The 20,070-nt window shown below is 38.5% G+C and overlaps 1 protein-coding gene across 4 annotated transcripts in view; it reads left to right on the top strand.

The window, feature by feature from the left end:
* Positions 1 to 19,756, top strand: part of GDAP1 (ganglioside induced differentiation associated protein 1) — a 50,823-nt gene extending 31,067 nt beyond the window's left edge. Inside the window, exons 1-6 of one of the 4 annotated variants that reach the window (XM_055318130.1) lie at positions 628 to 759; positions 1,686 to 1,878; positions 11,722 to 11,895; positions 13,309 to 13,403; positions 15,451 to 15,565; positions 16,597 to 19,756. In XM_055318130.1, the coding sequence (XP_055174105.1) occupies positions 643 to 759; positions 1,686 to 1,878; positions 11,722 to 11,895; positions 13,309 to 13,403; positions 15,451 to 15,565; positions 16,597 to 16,976 (1,074 nt within the window). In that variant the 5' untranslated portion in view covers positions 628 to 642 and the 3' untranslated portion in view covers positions 16,977 to 19,756. Of the gene's footprint in view, positions 1 to 627; positions 760 to 1,685; positions 1,879 to 11,721; positions 11,896 to 13,308; positions 13,404 to 15,450; positions 15,566 to 16,593 lie in introns of those variants that run through there. The other 3 variants (XM_055318129.1, XM_055318132.1, XM_055318131.1) reach the window with 3 other exon arrangements.
* Positions 19,757 to 20,070: the final 314 nt, after the last annotated feature.

Below are 20,070 nucleotides of genomic sequence, written 5' to 3'. Positions count from 1 at the left end.
AGGGAAATAGAACTATTACCTCCATTTCAAAAACCAAGACGTGAACCCAAGTAGTTCTGCCCTAAAAATTCTTGGTTTAGTAACTAGGCTATTTTTTAACTTGCCATTTTTTTTAAATGAGATCTGTCATCATTTATTATTATTATGCATGACTCCATAAGAGCATCTTCTAATGAAAACTCCAGGATCCTTATACTGTGTTGTCCATCCGAGCTTCCCTTCCGTGAAGGGCGCTAATCCTCCAAAAGGAAGTTGCTGCTTTTATTATACTTGAGCAACTTGTATTCCACCCCCCAAACCAATGAGTAATTTGCAATCAACATTGTGCATTACTCATCTTAGTATTCAGGGACTCTTATTTTGGATCGCTTCGCCTAAAAAAGTCCACTTGCACCTCCTATGTGACTTCCAAACGCCAGAGGCTTTCTGGCACGGAGACGCGACCCCACATCTTCGCAGACCCCGCCTGGCAGGCTTTTTGCCGGCAAAACTACACTTCCCAGTGGCCTGTTCGTCCGCGCGAAATCGTCTTTCCAGGCTCCGGCGGCATCGCGGAAAACCCAATGACGCTGTGCGGGGCCGTGCGGGTGGGAAAAACACGGGGCTGACGGGCGAGGCCCCGCAGCGCTCCCGCACCCCAGGATGGCTCGGAGGCAGGAGGAGCAGAGAGGGGGCGCGCCCTTGATGGCGGAAGGCAAGTCGGACGCGGAGGTTAGGCTCATTCTGTACCACTGGACACATTCTTTCAGCTCTCAAAAGGTAAAGGCCTCTGCCGGGGCGGGCGGCGCCGATCAGGTTTCAGCACCGGGACAGCTCCCCCGGGGCCCTCCGGGCACTCGGCCTCCAGAACCTCCAGAGCCGGGCCTCCGACGCCCCGACCCGGTGGGCGCTCTCCCCGGGCGCAGCATCCCACCAAGCGCACTTAGTCTGAGATGCAAAGGCTATGACTCAGGCTCTGCCGCTGATGAAATGCGACAGAAAAGCATCTACTTTAGGTGTTTGGGCGGGAGGCCTTGTCCCCTGGGCCTGAGAGCGAGGCAGAGGAAAGCGCCTTCCTGCAACCGCAGCATCTTCTTTTACCCTTTGTACGCATTTGCTCTCCTCCACAAGGCCTAGCTCATCTAGATATCAGATTCTTTTTTTTTTTTAATGATTTGTTTTTTGTTGGTGTTCAATTTGCCAACATAGAGCATAACACCCAGTGCTCATCCCATCAAGTGCCCCCCTCAGTGCCCGCCACCCAGTCACCCCCACCCACCTCCCTTTCTACCACCCCTTGTTCGTTTCCCAGAGTTAGGAGTCTCTCACGTTCTGTCTCCCTCTCTGATATTTCCCACTCATTTTTTTCTCCTTTCCCCTTTATTCCCTTTCACTATTTTTTTTTTTTTTCTGTCTGGGGAGGACACATAATTAGGTTTAGGACGCAAAGAAAGTACTGGTGATGGGAGAGTCACTGTGGAATAAATCAATATAGCCAGAATTATTTTCGTTCCTCATTTTGTTGTCCTAATTTATATGATTAAGATGCTAGAATATATCTCACTTGTTAATTCCTAGAATAGGAATAGTTAAAAGAGGTTGTTGATAATAATAACTTAGGGAAACACAGAAAGGCTACTTAATGGTATCCAGGGGTGTCAGTTAAAGCCTGCATGTGTTGTAGTAACCAGTGTCAACTCTTTCAGGTGCGCTTGGTAATTGCTGAAAAGGCATTGAAGTGCGAGGAACATGATGTAAGTCTGCCCCTGAGTGAACACAATGAGCCTTGGTTTATGCGTTTGAACTCAACTGGAGAAGTGCCTGTCCTTATCCACGGGGAAAACATTATTTGTGAGGCCACTCAGATCATTGATTATCTTGAACAGACTTTCCTGGATGGTAATGTTAAGGCTATTTGTGATTTCTTGGATTTACTTTCAACACAAATGTGTGTATTCCCTCCCTCCCTCCATCCCTCCTGTTCTCTCTCCCTCCCTTCCTTCTCCCCTTCCTTTTTCCCCTTGGTTTCATGCTAAAAACCTTTTCCATTTCCATAAGCACACAAATACAAATTAGATCAATACCATAAATTTTGTGTAAGCCAGAGTAACTCTATTTAAAAGATTTTGTGTAGCTACAAATTTTAATGTTGGAACTTTCCTTTTACATTCACTTGTAAAAACCTCTGCAGGTGTGTGGTTTGTGGTGGTGAATTTTTAGCCTTGAAAACTCATAACCATTTGAAATGTACACTATGAGTTTTCTCTAGTCTACCAAATAGTTCCATCTTAAAAACAATAGAAGGGAAAAAGATGAATAAAACTTGGGCAAGGGAGAATAGAATGTTAGTATATCTGGAGATCTTTGCCCTGTGGCTTCTCTATAGTTTGAATTTTATATCTTTTGCAAGGAGTTATAGCACTTAAATTTGTAGTGCTTTTAAGTAATTGACAGTGTGTTTTATGTTAAGCATTTTATAACTTCTCTTCTATTTAATCTTCAAAAGAACTCATGCGAGACAGGCATGGTAGACTAGTTATTCCCATTGTATTTGAGGAAAAAGAAACAGGGTTGCCTAAGGTAATACAGCTATTTTATGGCAGAGTAGGGCTGGAATGGAAGTGTTTCAAATCCTCGTCTTTATATTATACTAGCTATCTCCCATAGTCATTGCCATTTACATATTGTCTTGCTTGCTCCTAATGACAATCCTTTGAGGTGAACTACAGCTTCACTGGCATAACTGAGAGAACAGAAGGCTCCTAGCTTTCAGCTGAGTACTCTTCTGAAAAAGAAGCTGCATGAGATCCAGTTACTTTTCATCTACCACTAGTTCTGTTGAGGTTAATTGGGCAGGATAAAACTAGAATATAACCCCAAATTACTGGAAGCTGAGAAAGGAAACTACTAGGTCAAAAAATGCTTGAGGTACTTAGAAAAAATTGTATGGGACCTAAACATGTGTGGAGGGAACCCCAGGGAATTAGTTTGGCAATGTGGCTGCCTCTATTTTTATTCCAAGTGTTTGCTTCCCTAGGATTCTGATTGGAGGTTTTAGAGGTGGCCACTGATCTAAACCAAAGAGTTTAATGAACTGTTTTCTCCTTTATGATTACTTGCCATCCCTTATGTATGTATGCTGGGGACTGTACTGAAAATGGTGGCTAATTGATTTAAGACAATTTTTCTCAACCTTGAGCTTTTTGGAAATGGACAAGTCTGTTAAATAATTTGTATTTCTTGGGAAAAGTGGTTATGATATGAATAAAAAATGTATAATAATTCCGTTTTAAATTATCAAAAATCTTAAAAATATATAGTAAATGAAAAATCATATTTAAATATTTTGTTGGCATCCCTTGAACTACTACTATTACTAGCATTCTCCTCCTCCTCTCTTTACATTGTTTCTCCTTTAAGATATTCAGTAATATAAAATGTTACTTTATAACATAGTAATGTTAATGATTATTAGGCTTTCTTAGACGTTTTCTTTTGCTTTGATTATGTAAAAACAAAACTAAAATACATTCTGAGTCCTACTCAAAGAAGGGAAATATTAAGTTCTTCTTCTTGCTGCTTATGGAATCAGAGGAGAAGGCACTGGGACTAAATATTAAATGAAAGTATGGGAACTAAGGACTTTAATTCTGGCTATACCAATAGAATCAGTAAACAATCAAGAATCCCAGGTCTTAATCTGCAGCTGTTGCTAACTTGTTGCATATCCTTGGTGACTTAGTTTCTCTATCCTCTTGGATTAGGTGATATAGTTTGGTCAATTGAAGAGATAAAACAAGTCCAGTCAATTCTTATTTCACTCTTTTCTCTTTCCCAGGAGAGTAGTTACTCCATTAAAAGGGTTAAATGAAGAGTAAGGGACCCCAAAACCCATGGTTTGAAGATATGAAGACAGCAAGAAAACAGTTATATAAAAGCTAGTCTGGTCTATGGATGAAGTTAATCCCAATGTATTAAAATAAAAAATAAACATGCATGTGTTATCACAATTACCATTAAGATAATTTGTTATTAAGAACCCCTGGAGGGATCCCTGGGTGGCGCAGCGGTTTGGCGCCTGCCTTTGGCCCAGGGCGCGATCCTGGAGACCCCGGATCGAAACCCACGTCAGGCTCCCGGTGCATGGAGCCTGCTTCTGCCTCTGCCTCTCTCTCTTTCTCTCTCTCTGACTATCATAAATAAATAAATAAAAATTAAAAAAAAAGAAAATTAAAAAAAAAAAAAAGAACCCCTGGAGATTAGGAAAAGAGCCGAACAAGAAAGATGTTAGCCAATTGTCAAGGATGGGGAAAGCTGAATTCTATGAATCTTGCTACTTAAAATGTGTTCCATTGATCAGCAGCATTGGGATTACCTTGGAGCTTGTTAGAAATGCAGAATCCCAGACTCTACTGTAGACCTCTTGAATCAGAATCCTCGTTTTAACAAGATCCGCAAGTGATTCATATATACATTAAAATTTGAGAAGCACTACTACTGTGTGTTAAATAACTGCTTAAATTCTAAGCAGCACTTATAAATTACTTATACACACATATGTGTGTGTGTATATATATATATATATATATATATATAAAACTTTTGAGTATCTCAGTTAAAAGGAACAAGCTTAAATTTTACATTACTGAAGAATGGCTTTAACTCTTAAAAAAATAAATCTATTGTGTACTGGGCATGGTTCTAGACATAATGTATCTTAAGTAGAGCCTTTGAGATTACCTCATAAGATACCCTTGTGGAAAAAAGAAGCAAATATGGCTGGATAAAAGTAATGCACATTTTCAGATGAACCCACTGGGGAATATTGGAGAATATTCATTTATAAATGTCTTGCACAAGGTTGCCCATTTAGCTAAAGACTTATCCTGTATAACTTTATTATATTTATTTCAATTATTTATAAACAACTATAAACACGGTAAGGTCAGAGACAGCATCTGTCTCATTAATAGCTCTATTCCCAGTGCTTCATATGGTGAATGTTCTTTAAAAGGAGTTTATTTTTATTTTTTTAAAGATAGATTTATTTATTTATTTATTTATTTATTTATTTATTTATTTATTTATTTATTTTTATGATAGACATAGAGAGAGCCAGAGACACAGGCAGAGGGAGAAGCAGGCTCCATGCTGGGAGTCTGACGTGGGACTCGATCCCAGGACTCCAGGATCACGCCCTGGGCCAAAGGCAGGCGCTAAACCGCTGAACCACCCAGAGATCCCCTTAACAGGAGTTTAATAAACTTTTTTGAATGATTAAAATGGATGAACTTTTGGCATCAGCCTGGACAGGGATGTCTACTGGTGTTCTTACAGGTTTCTGTTCTTTGACTTGAGCCTAACAATTCTATAAATGACTTGAATAAGGACATTGTGGAAATACTTTTACATTTGTGGATGACAAAAGCTAAGATAGTTAAAATGAAGACTAGTTTGTGAAGTGCTTGTCATTGGACAATAAAATGGAAAAATAATGAAGCAAAGTTTAACAAGGCTAAATGTAGTATGTGAATTAAAAAATCAGGGGCATTAATGAAGGATGGGAGACCTAGCTTGCTAAAAAGTTTTTGATTAAAGCTAATAATAAAAAGCTGGTATGATTACAAGTTATTTGAAAGTATAGGTTCTATCTAGAACATGACAGATTGTGAACTGGTCAGAACATACAACATTTTGTCGAATTATGGGTAGAATTTTGAGGAACATTTACAACTTAGAGTAGTAAGTGAATGGATATCATGAGACATAGTTGCCCATGCTTATAATAGGAGATTTTAAGTGTATTCAGTCATGTAAAGAATAGAATGTAGTTACCTGTTATCTCCCTTGCTGCCATTTGTCATCCCTTATTAGTTTACCAGCTGGGGATTATATTACAAATGATATTTTGCTGACCTGTAGACATTTCTCAACATTTGTATATAGTCAGTATTTATATTATGTTTTTGGGATGAGTCCATTAAGTAACCAGTAGTTTGGGGGGAGAAATTTGGTAGCCAAGGCAATCCCTTTCAAGTCTTAGCCTAAAAAAAATTATCTAAATTGGATGATGGCTATGCGTGATTTTTTTAAAGTTTTATTTTTATTTAAGTAGTTGCTACACCCAATATAGGGTTTGAACTCATGACCCTGAGATCAAGAGTCATGTGCCACTCCGACTGAGCCAGCCAGATACCTCTTAATTTTTTTTTTGAAAGCAGTTATTGATGTAGATGTCAATGATATTCCTGAGGTCAAAATTTGGGTTAAAGGAAGAATTTAGAAGCACTCAATTATGGCTGCTCAACCAAGAGCTGGCAAAGAACAATCTATTCATACCTATTAATAGGTATTTTTGGGGTATTAATTGGTGCAAGGACCTGAGATATTTCAAAGATCCCTAATCATTAGAAGCTTATTAATATTAAAGATAGCTTCATTCTGTAAACTTGATAATATCAAATTTAATACATGCATATGCTATTATTACTATCAGTTTTACAGAGTCCTTTCCATGTATGTGATACCTTTTTCTTTTCAGGCATGTAATGAAGAGTAGATATACTGAAGCATGCAATTGATTAAACTAGATGATGTGTGATACTAAGCAAACTAGGGAAACTCAGGAACAGTGGATGTAACAAGTGAATATATGCACAAATACAGATTTTAAAATCTTTTTTTTTTTTAAGATTTTATTTATCCATGAGAGACACACACACACACAGAGGCAGAGACACAGGCAGAGAGAGAAGCAGGCTCCTTGCAGGGAGCCCGATGTGGAACTCGATCTCGGGACTCCAGGATCACACCCTGAGCAGAAGGCAGACACTCAACTGCTGAACTACCCAGGCATCCCATTATCTAGATATTTCTTATATGATTCATTACCTCTTTCAGTGAATTTAATTTGGCCACTAGGTAATAAAAAAAGGGGGTCTGAAATAACTACCAAACACTAGGACATTACTTTTTCTTACTGCCAAATGACTCAGTGGTAACTGGAATCAAGGATGTTATATGGTGAATATGGAATTTTGGTAAATTAATATATAAGAGTTCTGGGAAGATCTTTTTCATGCCTTTGGCTTATATATCTCATTGATTCTTAGGAAATAGAATTTGGTTTGGAAATTAAGTATCCTGATATGATATTAAAGTACTGTATATAAATCTCATTAGGAAATAAATTTTATAGATAAGATTATGTAAATATCTATTGAACCTCATTTTAAAAACATTAATTCTGAAGTCATTCTTACATTAAAAATGCAAGGTAAGGATTTCCAATTATTCCAATTTTTATATATTAATGAAAGTCTCTCATATATAGTTGAATAACTTTATGTCTTTTAGCACATCTACTGAAATTGTAGTTAGCACAAAGATTCTAACCAAGTGTGGAGAAAATATGGTATATGGTAAGGAAAAAGAAAATGAGTCTTTAAAACCCATGATTGTGCCAATAAAAGTGGCTTTAAAATGGTGCATATTATCTTATACACCAATGCCACCACCAAGTGATCTAAGTAAAATAAAAAGTCTGCAAGGGGATAAAGATAGAAATGAAGTCTGTTTTCATTGTACTAATAATAATAAGGAAGAGCTGAAAGTTATTCAAATAGACCTGAGTAGGGTGGGTGGGGAGGGAGTGTTTCTTGAAAACAAGGCATAATTATGCCTTCTTTATCTGCCATGACTAGGGAACATAGGAAATCAGAGCAATCAATGTAGTAAAATAATGGAAACTTATGCCTATGAGCTCCTAAATTCTAAATTCTTTTAATTTTTTACTCTTGGGGAAACTGAATGTGATCTCCACCCCCCCCACACACGTGGCTCAAAGCCATTGTTATTCTACCAAGCAATATTGAGACTTGAGACTGTATACAGCTGTTTGTCCCTGTTAAATAGCTGCAGAATTGCTTTTATTGTATCTTTTCTTTCTGGTTTTAAAAAACTTTTCTCTCATTATTACATCTTTCTGTTTTATTGCTATCTGCACCTGCTTAAATTTAGTACAGTACAAGACCTGTCTTATCCCCAGCTCGTTCTTCTAGGAAGTCAGGTCATTTGCCTGACTGACATTCATTTACTCTTATTTTTTCTTCCAAATTAGTCACTTATCCTGGTTTTCAGTACAGCAACTCTATTGCCTAATGCTGGAAACTCTTCAATGCCTGCTTCTTAAAAGTCCTTTGATTCCCTACCCTGCCCCTGTAGGCCTTCTATTGCTTTTTCACTCCTGACAGAGGTAGAATAGAAAAACCAGCTTTTTTTAAAAAAAGTAATCTCTACACCCAATGTGGGGCTTGAACCCATGACCCCAAGATCAAGAGTTGCACACTCTACTGACTGAGCCAACCAGGTTTCCTTCCTTCCTTCCTTCCTTCCTTCCTTCCTTCCTTCCTTCCTTCCTTCCTCCCTCCCTCCCTCCCTTCCTCCCTCTCTCCCTCCCTCTCTCTCTCCCTTCCTTTCTTCCTTCTTTCCAACATGCTTTATGGAAGGACTGGGAAATAAAATAGAATGAGAGTGAGAGGGAAGATCTGTATAAAATTCAAATGAAATTCCCAGTTGCCTTTTGAAAAACTCTGGTTCCAGAGGCAGTGGATACTATCATGGTCTGGTGTCGAGGAGGACAATGACAGCACATAGCAGGTGTTGCCATGGAGGTTCTGGAAGGGAGACAGTGAAGCTGGAGGAGAACTTTGGTTCAGTGGATATCTTATGCTCTGTCGGACAAAGCGTCTGACAAAGATAGTTACATGGTAATAGTGTCCTGAGTAGAAGGAAATTGTTTTCATGGATTTAAACATTTATCTTCCTTTGAAGAATTAGAGCTCAGCCAGATGGAGCTTCCCCAGAAAGCAATTACTAGACAGTATTTTCCCTGCTCTTACTCACTTTCCCAGAAGGAAGTGGTATGCTCTTCTGAAGACAAGCCCCAGGCCTGGCACCAGAAAGTAGCCTGAGCCAGTGACCATAAATTTAATGACTTGGAAGCATTTTAAAATGCTGTACCAGTTTTGGTTATTAACTTGAGGTTTTTGGACCCCCAGAGCAGTGGTTCTTAAACTTTTTGGTTTCTGGGCCCCTTTATCATAAAAATTATTAAGAACACTGGAGAGCTTTTGTTTATCTATATCTATCAATATTTGCCAAATTAGAAATTAAAACAGAAAAATTTAAAACACACGAATAGGGACGCCTGGGTGGATCAGTGGTTGAGTGTCTGCCTTTGGCTTAGGGCATGATCCCAGAGTCCCAAGATCAAGTCCCACATCAGGCTCCCTGCATGGAGCCTGCTTCTCCCTCTGCCTGTGTCTCTGCCTCCTTCTGTGTGTCTCTTGTGAATAAATAAATAAAATATTGAAAAAAAATAAAACACATGAATACACAAGCCAGCATGTCATTAACTGTCAGAATGATAGAGCCATATGTCCTGTAGCCTCTGGAAAACTGTGCTTGCTGTACCCTTGAGGGACAATAAAAGTGAAAAATCAATTAAAATTGCAGTATTACTATAAAAGTAGCTTTGACTTTGTGGACTCCCTGAAAGTTTCTTGGGGAAGCCCAGGGATTCTTAGACCACAATTTGAGAACCGTTGCTCTAAGTGGTCTATGAATAGAATTCAGGAGATTTGAGATCTTAGAGGGGAAAAAGATTATCTTTATCTTCACTAATTTCCAACAGAACTTATGACTTCCTTTCGTTTCCAATGTAGGCATAAACCAAAGCAATATTAGGAGTTCCTGTGACTTTCTTACCAATAGAAATCACATATATGTTCGTAGCATGTCAAGTTATTGCAAAGTTATCTTAAAAATAACTTTGAAACTATGGTAGTTATTAGACCTGCTGCTAGATCTTGTTAATGTATTAATAAAAGGTACTTATATTAAAATTTTATAATTTAAAATTAATTTGATAAATATATAATCAATTTCCTTTGCATTTTTATGTCTTGTATGATTAAGACATTATTTTGAGAAGAGATCAGTGGCACACAAAAGGTTAAGAACTTTTTAGTATTTCAAGGACCTTAGAAGGACTCTAGACTTTTGTCCTCATGGAAATATCTACCAGGCATTGGTTAGGATCCTAGTGATATACTGAGATCCTGAAAGGTCAGCAGGAAGTGTGCTCTAGTTGGGTAAATCCACTGTTGACAAGCAGTATGTGGCTGACACTTCATTCTTGGTTATTCCAGTGCAGACTTCAGAATTGGACTCCTCAGCAGGGAATTAGATATTTGCCTACTGTTTGAGGGAGTAATCCATCTTATTTTTTCTTAGAGAGTCAGAAATAGTCTGTTGGCTTAGAAAACTTGTTCTACTTGGATTATGACATTATGAGATCTTGTCTGAAATGCTCTGCAACCTACCCTGAATTGTCAACACTTATGAATGAGTGTGGGATAGCTCAAAAGGATTCTAAATTAAATAATCCAAACTAAGAAATAAATGAATAAATTGAGGCTATTCTTCTCACTTGTTGGAATAAGCTCATTGGCATTTTTCAGGGGTAATTTGAGTGTCAGAAATAGGAAGTGATTCTCTAGGGACATAGTCCTGATTTTTGGATCACATCGTTCATCTTTTTTTTTTCTAAGACTTTATTTATTTGAGAGAGAGAGAAAAAGACAGATATAGCAACCGAGATAGCACAAGTGGGAGGAGAGGGAGAAGCAGGCTCCCCACTTAGCAGAGAGCCCAATGTAGGGCTTGATTTCAGGACCCTGGGATCATGACCTGAGCTAAAGGCAGATGCTTAACTGACTGATCCACCCAGGCACCTTCATGTGGTTCATTTTTATTCTTCTTGGATAGTCTCTGAAATGTAAACCCTTTTGAAGATGTTACAATGATGTTGTCTGCCGTTCATTAGCTGAGAATGCCTTAGCCTTTATGTCCTGGTTATCTGCTACAGAGCTTCTCCAGCTCAAATATTCTATAACAACTAGAAATTTGGGAATATATTCATTAATTGAAATTTACTGAACACCTACTATGAGCCAAACATTATATTAGGTACTGGGAACTCAATAGAGAACAGTACATGATCCCAGCCCTCAAGTACTCTAGAGTCTAGAGTTTAACAGCAAATTAGGATTTATGTAGAACCCACTTTCTAGACATAAAAATATTAGAAATTTATGGTGAATTCTGTGAAGATTGTCAGTTCACATTCATATAGCATCAACAGGGTCACTTGGTATTAATTGGAACCTAGGAAAGAGGAATCTCAGATTATCTTTTCATAATGAGCTTTCATTCACCTAATGAACCTTTATTAATAGCCTAAAATGTGTGAGACATTATGATAGACAGTGGATCACAGCTCCCTGCCCTGAAGAAACTCATAGGATACAAACAATCAATTAAGGTGATAAGGCTATGATGGTATATGTACAAAGGTATTTTTCAGGTACAGAGGAAGGCACACCTGACCCAATCAGATATTGGTAGTTGTAGGAGGTTAGGGAATGTTCTATAGAGGAGTTGGCATCTTGAGGGTCGAGCAGCAGTTTGTAAGGTTGAAAAACGAGAGAATTTTAATGTAATCATGGTTTGGACCCTAGTCTGGTACATCAGTCCTTTTCAAATTTTGAATGTCTGGTTTGGTGAGATGTGTTTGAAGTGCCTTGATTTAATATTGAAAATGTTCACGAGGGGGTTTGGGTTTTTTATTTTGCTTTGGATGTCACCTCTCATTTATAACTTTTTCTTTAATGTTTGTAGAAAAAACACCCAGGTTAATGCCTGATAAAGGAAGCATGTACTACCCACGGGTACAACATTATCGAGAACTGCTTGACTCATTGCCAATGGATGCCTATACTCATGGCTGCATTTTACATCCTGAGCTAACTGTGGACTCCATGATCCCTGCTTATGCAACCACAAGGATTCGCAGTATGTAACAATCTTAAAGACTTCGAATTCTGTCTCAGAGTTCTTTTAATTCATTTTTGAGATGGGGCTCATCTCATGAAGACTTGGGGACAGGGTTGTTAGGTTTGCTTCATGGATGTTACAGATCAATCCATGCACCAGATTAATCTGTGCTTCAGCTGTTCAGCTGGACATTTATTATCTATGGGAGCTGATTTTCCATCTCTTGGTCTTGAGGGCCAAGCTTGGGTGAAACTCAGAAGAGTAGCCTGTGGAAAAATAAGGAACATAACATGTTCTCATAGAAGATGGACTAAGAATCATGAAATCTGGAATCTGCTGGGGATTATGGGAGGGGCAACTAAATGTACATTTCTGGTCCTTAATTTTGTTTCATTATGTGAGGGAACTGGACTACAGGCTGTCTAACCATTACTCTAAATTCTAACCACCTCTAAATTCAGGTATTTGGGATGTATTAAAATTGAGTTGTGATATCCAGCTTCTTCTTTTTCTGAGGACACAGATGTCAGTTCATGGGATGTGGAGGAGAAGGGGTGTTCTTTGGCATAGGTGATTGAGATAGGAAAGTAAGGGAAAGTGGCTGTGGTCAAACTCTGGGAGTGTATAATTAGGAATACTCAAACCCAGATCTTCTAATTCTAGAAACCACATTTTTTCCATTACATCATACCTCACTTTTATAATTCTCTTACTTATGTTATTTTTCTTTCCTTTTGATACTTCTTCTCTCCTCTTCCATCCCCTCCTTCCTTTTTTCCTCTTTTCGCTTTACCTTCTTATTCCTCCTCCTTCTCTTCATAAGTATTCATATGATTTGAAACAGGTGGCCTGAATATAATTCTATCACCTAGAGTTAATATATTTTTAAACAAAGCCTTGGGATCCCTGGCTGGTGCAGCGGTTTGGCGCCTGCCTTTGGCCCAGGGCTCGATCCTGGAGACCCAGTATCGAATCCCACGTCGGCTTCCGGTGCATGGAGCCTGCTTCTCCCTCTGCCTGTGTCTCTGCCTCTCTCTCTCTCTCTGTGACTATCATAAATAAAATAAAAATTAAAAAAAAAACAAAAAAAAACCAAAGCCTTTTCCTTCTCTTCATATAGAAGTCCATTAATAAAAACTTGAAATATATTGAAAGGTAGAGCCACCACTCTGCACTGAGCACTTCTGACCTGCTAGGCCTTGCTCTAAGTGCTTTCCTGGGTGCCTCACATTTAATCCTTAGCCTATTTGGCAGACACTCTGATAGTTCCATTTTAAATTTGAGGAAACTGAGGCACAAAGAGGTCTAAGGCAGAGTCAGGGCATGAGCCCTAGAGCTCCTGCCCTTACCATGGAGTGTCCTAGCTTCTCCTTGTTTCTTGTTTAGAAGGGAGGAAATAATTTCCTATTTCAAAAATGATTTTATTATCAGGCCAAATTGGTAACACAGAATCTGAACTGAAAAAACTTGCTGAAGAAAACCCAGATTTACAAGAGGCATACATCGCAAAACAGAAGCGACTTAAAGTAAGTAAACCAGGCTGTCCTTAGTTGACATCCACTGTTTGCATTCCATGTTCTACATTTTGTAGTCTCACTATTTCTAGGACATCTTCTCTTAAATATTTGCAAATCACCAGTGCATGTTACCTTTTGCTTACTCTCTGCTTTTAGAAAGAATTTTCCTTTGATTTAATAGTCAGACCTGATGACAGTTGCTTAAAAGGTAGATTTTGCTCATGCTGGTTACCAAGGAAAGTTGTAAAATGTAAAAGCAAGTTCATAATATACAGTATCAATCTGTCATTTCGGGTACTCTGCCACTTTTTAAGGCCTAGCTAGAACTTCAGGACTTTTTTTTTTTTTTAATACCAATAAGATAATTGGCAAATTTGTTCTTATATTATACTCTTCTCTCTTATTTTTTTTCTTACCTTTCACCCATTTCTTCCACGTCTAACTCCCACCTCTGGCAACCACCAATCTATTGTCTATGAGCTTGGGTTTTGTTTTGTTGTTATTATTGTTGTTTTTAGACTCCACATTTAAGAGAGATCCTACAGCATTTGTCTTTGACCTATTTCACTTAGCATAATTCCCTTGAGGTATAGTTACGTGAGTGCAAATGGTAAAACTTCATTATTCTTTGTGGTTGAATAATATTCCATTGTATGTATATCCCACATCTATTCATTCATCCATTGATGGGCACTAAGCTTGTTTCTTGGATGTTGTAAATGAAGGAGCAATGAACATGGGAGTGGATATATCTTTTTGAGTTAGTGTTTTTGTTTTCTTTGGATAAATGCCCAGAAGTGGAATTTCTGGATCACCTGGTGGTGGTTCTATTTGTAGTTTTTTAAGGAACTTCTGTATTGTTTTCCAGAGTGGCTGCACCAGTTTACACTCCCACCACTAATGCACGATTGTTCCCTTTTCTCCACATCCTTGCCAGCACTCACTTCTGGCCTTTTTGATAACAGCTATTCTAACGGCTGTGAGGTGATAGCTCACTGTGGTCTGGATTTTCATCTTCCTGATGATGAGTGATGTTGCACACCTTTTTATGTACCCATTGGCCTTCGATGTGTCTTCTTTGGAAGAATGTCAATTCAGAACCTCTGTACATTTTTAAATCAGATTTTATTGCTGTTGTTGCTATTGTGTTAGAGTTCTTTATATATTTTGGATGTTAACCCCTTATCAGATACATAATTTGCAAGTATTTTCTCCCATTTAATAGGCTGCCATTTCATTTTGTTTTTGGTTTCCTCTGTCATGCAGAAACTTTAGTTTGATGCAGTCCCGCTTGTGTGCTTTTGCTCTTGTTGCTTTTGTTTTTGTGTAAGATTCAAAAAATTATTGCCAAGACCTACATCATGAAGCTTACCACCTCTGTTTTCTTCTAGGAGCTTTATGGTCTTAGGTCTTATGTTCAAGTTTTTAATCCATTTTGAGTTAATCCATTCTGACTTGTCTGCCTCTTAAGGAGTAGGGCTTTGTTTCATCTGTTCCAGTCAGCCTTTCTCTTTCTGAGGTGATTCTTTCCTCAGGGCCCAAGAACACACACAAGCTTCCCCCATATTAAAAATGTAGCAAACGTCAACACTCATCACCTTCCTCAACTTTCCATCTTCCTTTATCTCAGCTAAGTGAGCTGCTCAAAAGAAATGCCTGCACACACAGCACTTCTTACTTTGTACTCAGTCTCTAAGTCACTGCATTCAGATTTCTCCCTCAGCCTGACCCTTCAGTTGTTCATTCCTTGAAAGCTGTTGAAATTCCATTTGTTAGTTGGGGGGCTGAGAGGAGTCTCTTTGTGCTCCTCATATTCTTTGCCATCTCTGGTCATCTAGTGTATGGGAGTTACCTGTGGACCAGTGGGTCTGGTCAGTGGAGAAAATTCTCACAGCCAGAGCATTTTCCCTCAGGTTTTCTTTTGCTTTAACATTATTCTCTATCTTCTCATTGCCTCAGATAAATAGGCTCCAACTTTTTAAGAGTTTATATCTGCTTTGCTCTGTGTTGTTTTTTGTAAGCATCAATAACCTATTTAGTTATTTTTGCTAATTAGTCAAAGCTGCTTGACCATGACAATGTCAAATACTTGAAGAAAATTCTTGATGAACTGGAGAAAGTCTTGGATCAGGTTGAAACTGAGTTGCAAAGAAGAAATGAGGAAACCCCAGGTAGGTTCTTATTTGTGTGTGTGTGTGTGTGTGTGTGTGTGTGTGTGTGTGTGTTTCTCTTTTGCTGGATCCGAGGCATGTTATATTTATGGGAATATTATTAGATTTTACCAAAAACATTCTGTAATCTGTTTTTTGTTATTCTTATTCATGGGCAGTTTAAATTATCATGGCAACAATAATACTGAACTCAGCAAAACCCAGATGTCTAATGGTAACCCAATCAGTGTCTATGTGAAATGTGACTGGTGGAGGATTTTTCTGCCCAATTTAAAGTTATGGTTGAGAGATTCCTACTTACCCTGTTTGACACATTTGTAATTATAGTACTTCATTTGGTTGAATAACCTGAGTAATTAGCTTGAAAGCTTCCTCTAGTTTTACCCCAGGCAGGGGGAATACTTCCAATCTGAAGTATGAAATGGGGGCTGGCCTATGTATATCTGTAGGCTGGCTGGTGAGCATCTGTGTATTGTACCTGTGAACCTAACCGCAGGATCCAGCCATTGCCCAGGTGCATGCACATGGACCATTTGCAACTATTCTAATTGGCAACAAAGTTGAAGACCATGTTACATGAAGCTTTCTTCACAATAGGAACTTTCTTTTGCTTTATGTGAGTGAGGAGGAGCAGCAATCACTGAGTGACATTCCAGGCCCAATTTTAGGAATTTTTCTAAGGTTCACCTGCTGTTTTCCTAAGCCAGGAGGAAAGATCTGTGACTTCTCTGGCTTGGAGGCTCTTAACTCCTCAGAATCCTTTTTAATATCAAAGATAGATTTGAACTCAAGTAGCTCCCGTTTCACCCAAGGATGTAGGTAGCTGGCAGGTATTAAGCAAATCTCCCTTTGCTTGGGTGACATTGGCATGGACTTTGTCTTAGGATAAATTTGTCAAGAAAATGTACCACGGCCTTCATCTTTTCACTGTTCTCACACTTGCCCTTACGACCACGATGAAAGATGCCAGCTAGAGTCTCTCTGTACAGCTCTTGCCCCTAATTCTCAATGTCCCTTTCTCTGATTAGAAGAGGGCCGCCAGCCTTGGCTCTGCGGAGAATCCTTCACTCTGGCAGACGTCTCTCTCGCTGTCACATTGCATCGACTGAAGTTCCTGGGGTTTGCGAGGAGAAACTGGGGAAATGGAAAGCGACCAAACTTGGAAACCTATTACGAACGTGTCTTGAAGAGAAAAACATTTAACAAGGTTTTAGGACATGTCAACAATATATTAATCTCTGCAGTGCTGCCAACAGCATTCCGGGTGGCCAAGAAAAGGGCCCCAAAAGTTCTTGGCACCACCCTTGTGGTTGGTTTGCTTGCAGGAATGGGATATTTTGCTTTTATGCTTTTCAGAAAGAGACTTGGCAGCATGATATTAGCACTTAGACCCAGACCAAATTATTTCTAGGCTTGTAGGGATCTGGTGGTGGCAACTCATCCAACCATTCAACTAGGCCCTTGTTCACTCTTCCAGGCCCAGTGAAGAATGACCCTGGGCAATTAGTAAAAAGCATAATTTACTTTACTCTTTGGGTAGTTTTGTGGGAAGAAGAGGTAATGAAAATGTTTTTGTGGGCTGGTAACTTTGAGATTACTTATTTGCAAACCTGAACTAATCCATCCTTAAAACATGTGCAAGGTCAAAATATGTAAATGCTGACAAAGAACTAGACCTTTAACTCAGAATGCCAGTTCAAGGTCTGAATTACTTTTTGGGAGAAGGTTCTTACTATGAGCAGACAGTAATCATCTGTGATTGCCCATAGCTCTTCATCTGAGACAATCTGGATGTGCTGAGTGTTGAGTAGTTAGCAACATTTTCCACTGGAATTCAGAAATCATCTTTGTTTCACAACCTGGGTTCTGACAGCAGCAGGGTACAATAGTACTTCACATTATCACTCAGATTCAGGCAGAAATGAGAAAGACAAAGGGAACAGGGAGAGGGTTAATGAAGTCAATCTAGTGAAGAACAGTAGTAGGCAACCTCCAGGCACTTCCAATGCTACTCATGGCTGCATGTCCCCTTAGTAAACATCAGACTACTTATGGCCACTGCCCGTGTATTCTCCTATACTTAAGACCTTGGGGAAATGACTAGGGAGTTACTGGGGGGAGTGGGCTGGAGAAAACTCTGGGCTTTACACTTACAGCACCTCATCTGACCTTAGTATTATTTTAAATGCACATGATTCACACTTGTTTTAATAAGACTAACTGCTTGTATACTTGTGTGTGGAATGCCCACTGGAACATGTCTGCCTAGCATTTACATAAAAGTCTTAAGTGGTTCTTTTCCTCACAGTTCCTCAACTGGGTGGTACGTGTGAGATAGCACTCCTGTGGACCTTTGTGTCCAGTCAGTGGGGGGTCTTGGCTTCTACAGCTCTTTTTAGCACACAAGTGGAAGTCAGGTGAATGTCCCAGCTAATTACTAACATGGCATGTGGCTGGGTAGTGGATATTTTAATGATCTGGAAGTACTAAATATGCTCATTCTGTATTTGAAAAGTCTGGTGTGTTAAAAAAAACCTGTTGCCTAGACCTTGCATCTGTTTATTGTCCTTAACAAGGCCTTAAAAGGTTAAAGAGAAAGGTCTAGTCTTAGTCTGTGGAAATTAATTTAGGGGAAATGAAATAAGTTGATAGTGATGTTCACTTATATTCATTCATGTATGTCTAGGGATTTCAGGGGGGGTACCTCAGTCCATCTAGAAGGGACAACCCCACTGTGCCCCATGAACAATTATACAACTACATCCTACACAGCACTCAGGAAAAAATTTTTCATGGTGACATGAAGATACAGTTTCCCTGAAGCTAGTCTGAAAGGAGTTGGGGGACAGTTTTAGGTCTCTGGCTGGAAGTATGTACAGAGAATGATAAGCTAAGTAAGGTTCCAGCAAACAATAAAAGCTTGTTTGGATTGCCTCAGATTGGCTATGCAAAACAGCCAAAGAATGTACTGAATTTTCATCAACAGGAAACAGTCATACATAGGAAATGATGACTTTTTGATGGCAAAATGAGTCTGTAATTCCATTTCATGAATCAGTTGTTTTAGAAAATTCTGATGAAATGGATATTCCATTTTGCAAAATTTGCAAAATTAGTTTTCAAAAATTAGTAACATCCCCATGTAAACTCAATACAACAATAATTAACAGACTGGCAGCTTTTCTGATGTCTTAATATTGCTCCTCAGTGCATTGTCATAGAGATTGGCTGGATTTGTTTGTTGCTGGCACCTCCAATTGTATGTTCTTGAAAGAGCCACAAAACTGGTTATTTAGTAGTTCATTGTGTTCCTGAGATCTTTATATCACCCTCTTAGAAGAATTCAGACACGAAGAGGACACGATTGGGTTTTTATAAAAATCTACAAAGTGTATTTACCTATGGAGAGGCTGTTGATTAAGAATAAAGATTAGAAGCCTAGTGCTGGCTTTTCTTAAATTCATTTTATTACTGAGTCAGAGAAAGTCTACTGGGAAGTATAATTTTCTGATATAGTTTCATTGGAAATATGCTTGTGTCAATATTAAAGATGATGCATCATAGTGATTTCCCTTGTTTCATGGATACTCCTGGGTTTAGACTAATAAAATGTTTGGGGTCATAATGCCCACTAGATGTCGCTGTTCACACAGTAGTCTGAGCTGGGGCATTAGGTTCAGCAAGCCTTCTAAAAAGGCCCAAGTGAAGATAAACATTAATGACCTTAGTTTCTGAAATGAAGGTATCTTGATCAGATCATTCATCTGTAAAAAATCTTGAGGCACATGTAGTATTGATTTCTGATGCTTTGGAAGGGATAAAAGTATCACACAATGTCAGGCTAAAGAGCTAAACAAATACTGTTAGCAAAATAAGCACTTCTATCTTTTTTTTTTCATGATCATTGGTGACTGGCCCGTGTGCTCCTCAGTTTCCAAAGTTTGTATAAATATCAAAATTATAAAAATGCCCGAGTTACTAAATTTAAGTTGGCTATGTATGTCTAAATACATAAATACTATTTTATTGTTATTGCAATTACATGCCCTTTGAATCCATTTTTCTTTAATTGCAGATACTTGTAAATGTTTGCTTGATTTTTAGGAATTATTGATATCGACACCAGAGTTCTAGGTATTTTGGTGTTGTTGAATGTAATAGATCAAGATACTATTCTGCCTGTAAAATCAATAAAAGTAACTGGATAATGAATATGAACTCTAAAAGTGTTAATTTTATAATCTTTTTAAAGAAAAGAGATTTCATTTAAATCAAAGCATACTGTGGTAACTGGAAATAATAAACTAAGCAAAGGCTTTAGAAATTAAAGATATTTAACTACAGGATGCCATATTTTCCTTATAACAATTTCTGACTCATGATTTATTTAAATACACACAGTTTTATAATGAAAAGAATAACATATTACTCTGGGGTACCTAAGTGGTGCAGACAGTTAAGTATCCAACTCTTGATTTTTGGCTCAAGTCATGATCTCAGGGCCA

This window comes from Nyctereutes procyonoides, unplaced genomic scaffold, assembly GCF_905146905.1.
Source record: "Nyctereutes procyonoides isolate TBG_1078 unplaced genomic scaffold, NYPRO_anot_genome, whole genome shotgun sequence".
Taxonomy (NCBI): Eukaryota; Metazoa; Chordata; class Mammalia; order Carnivora; family Canidae; genus Nyctereutes; species Nyctereutes procyonoides.
The sequence above is the reverse complement of the archived record's forward strand: the minus strand, read 5'-3'. Positions and strand labels throughout refer to the sequence as shown.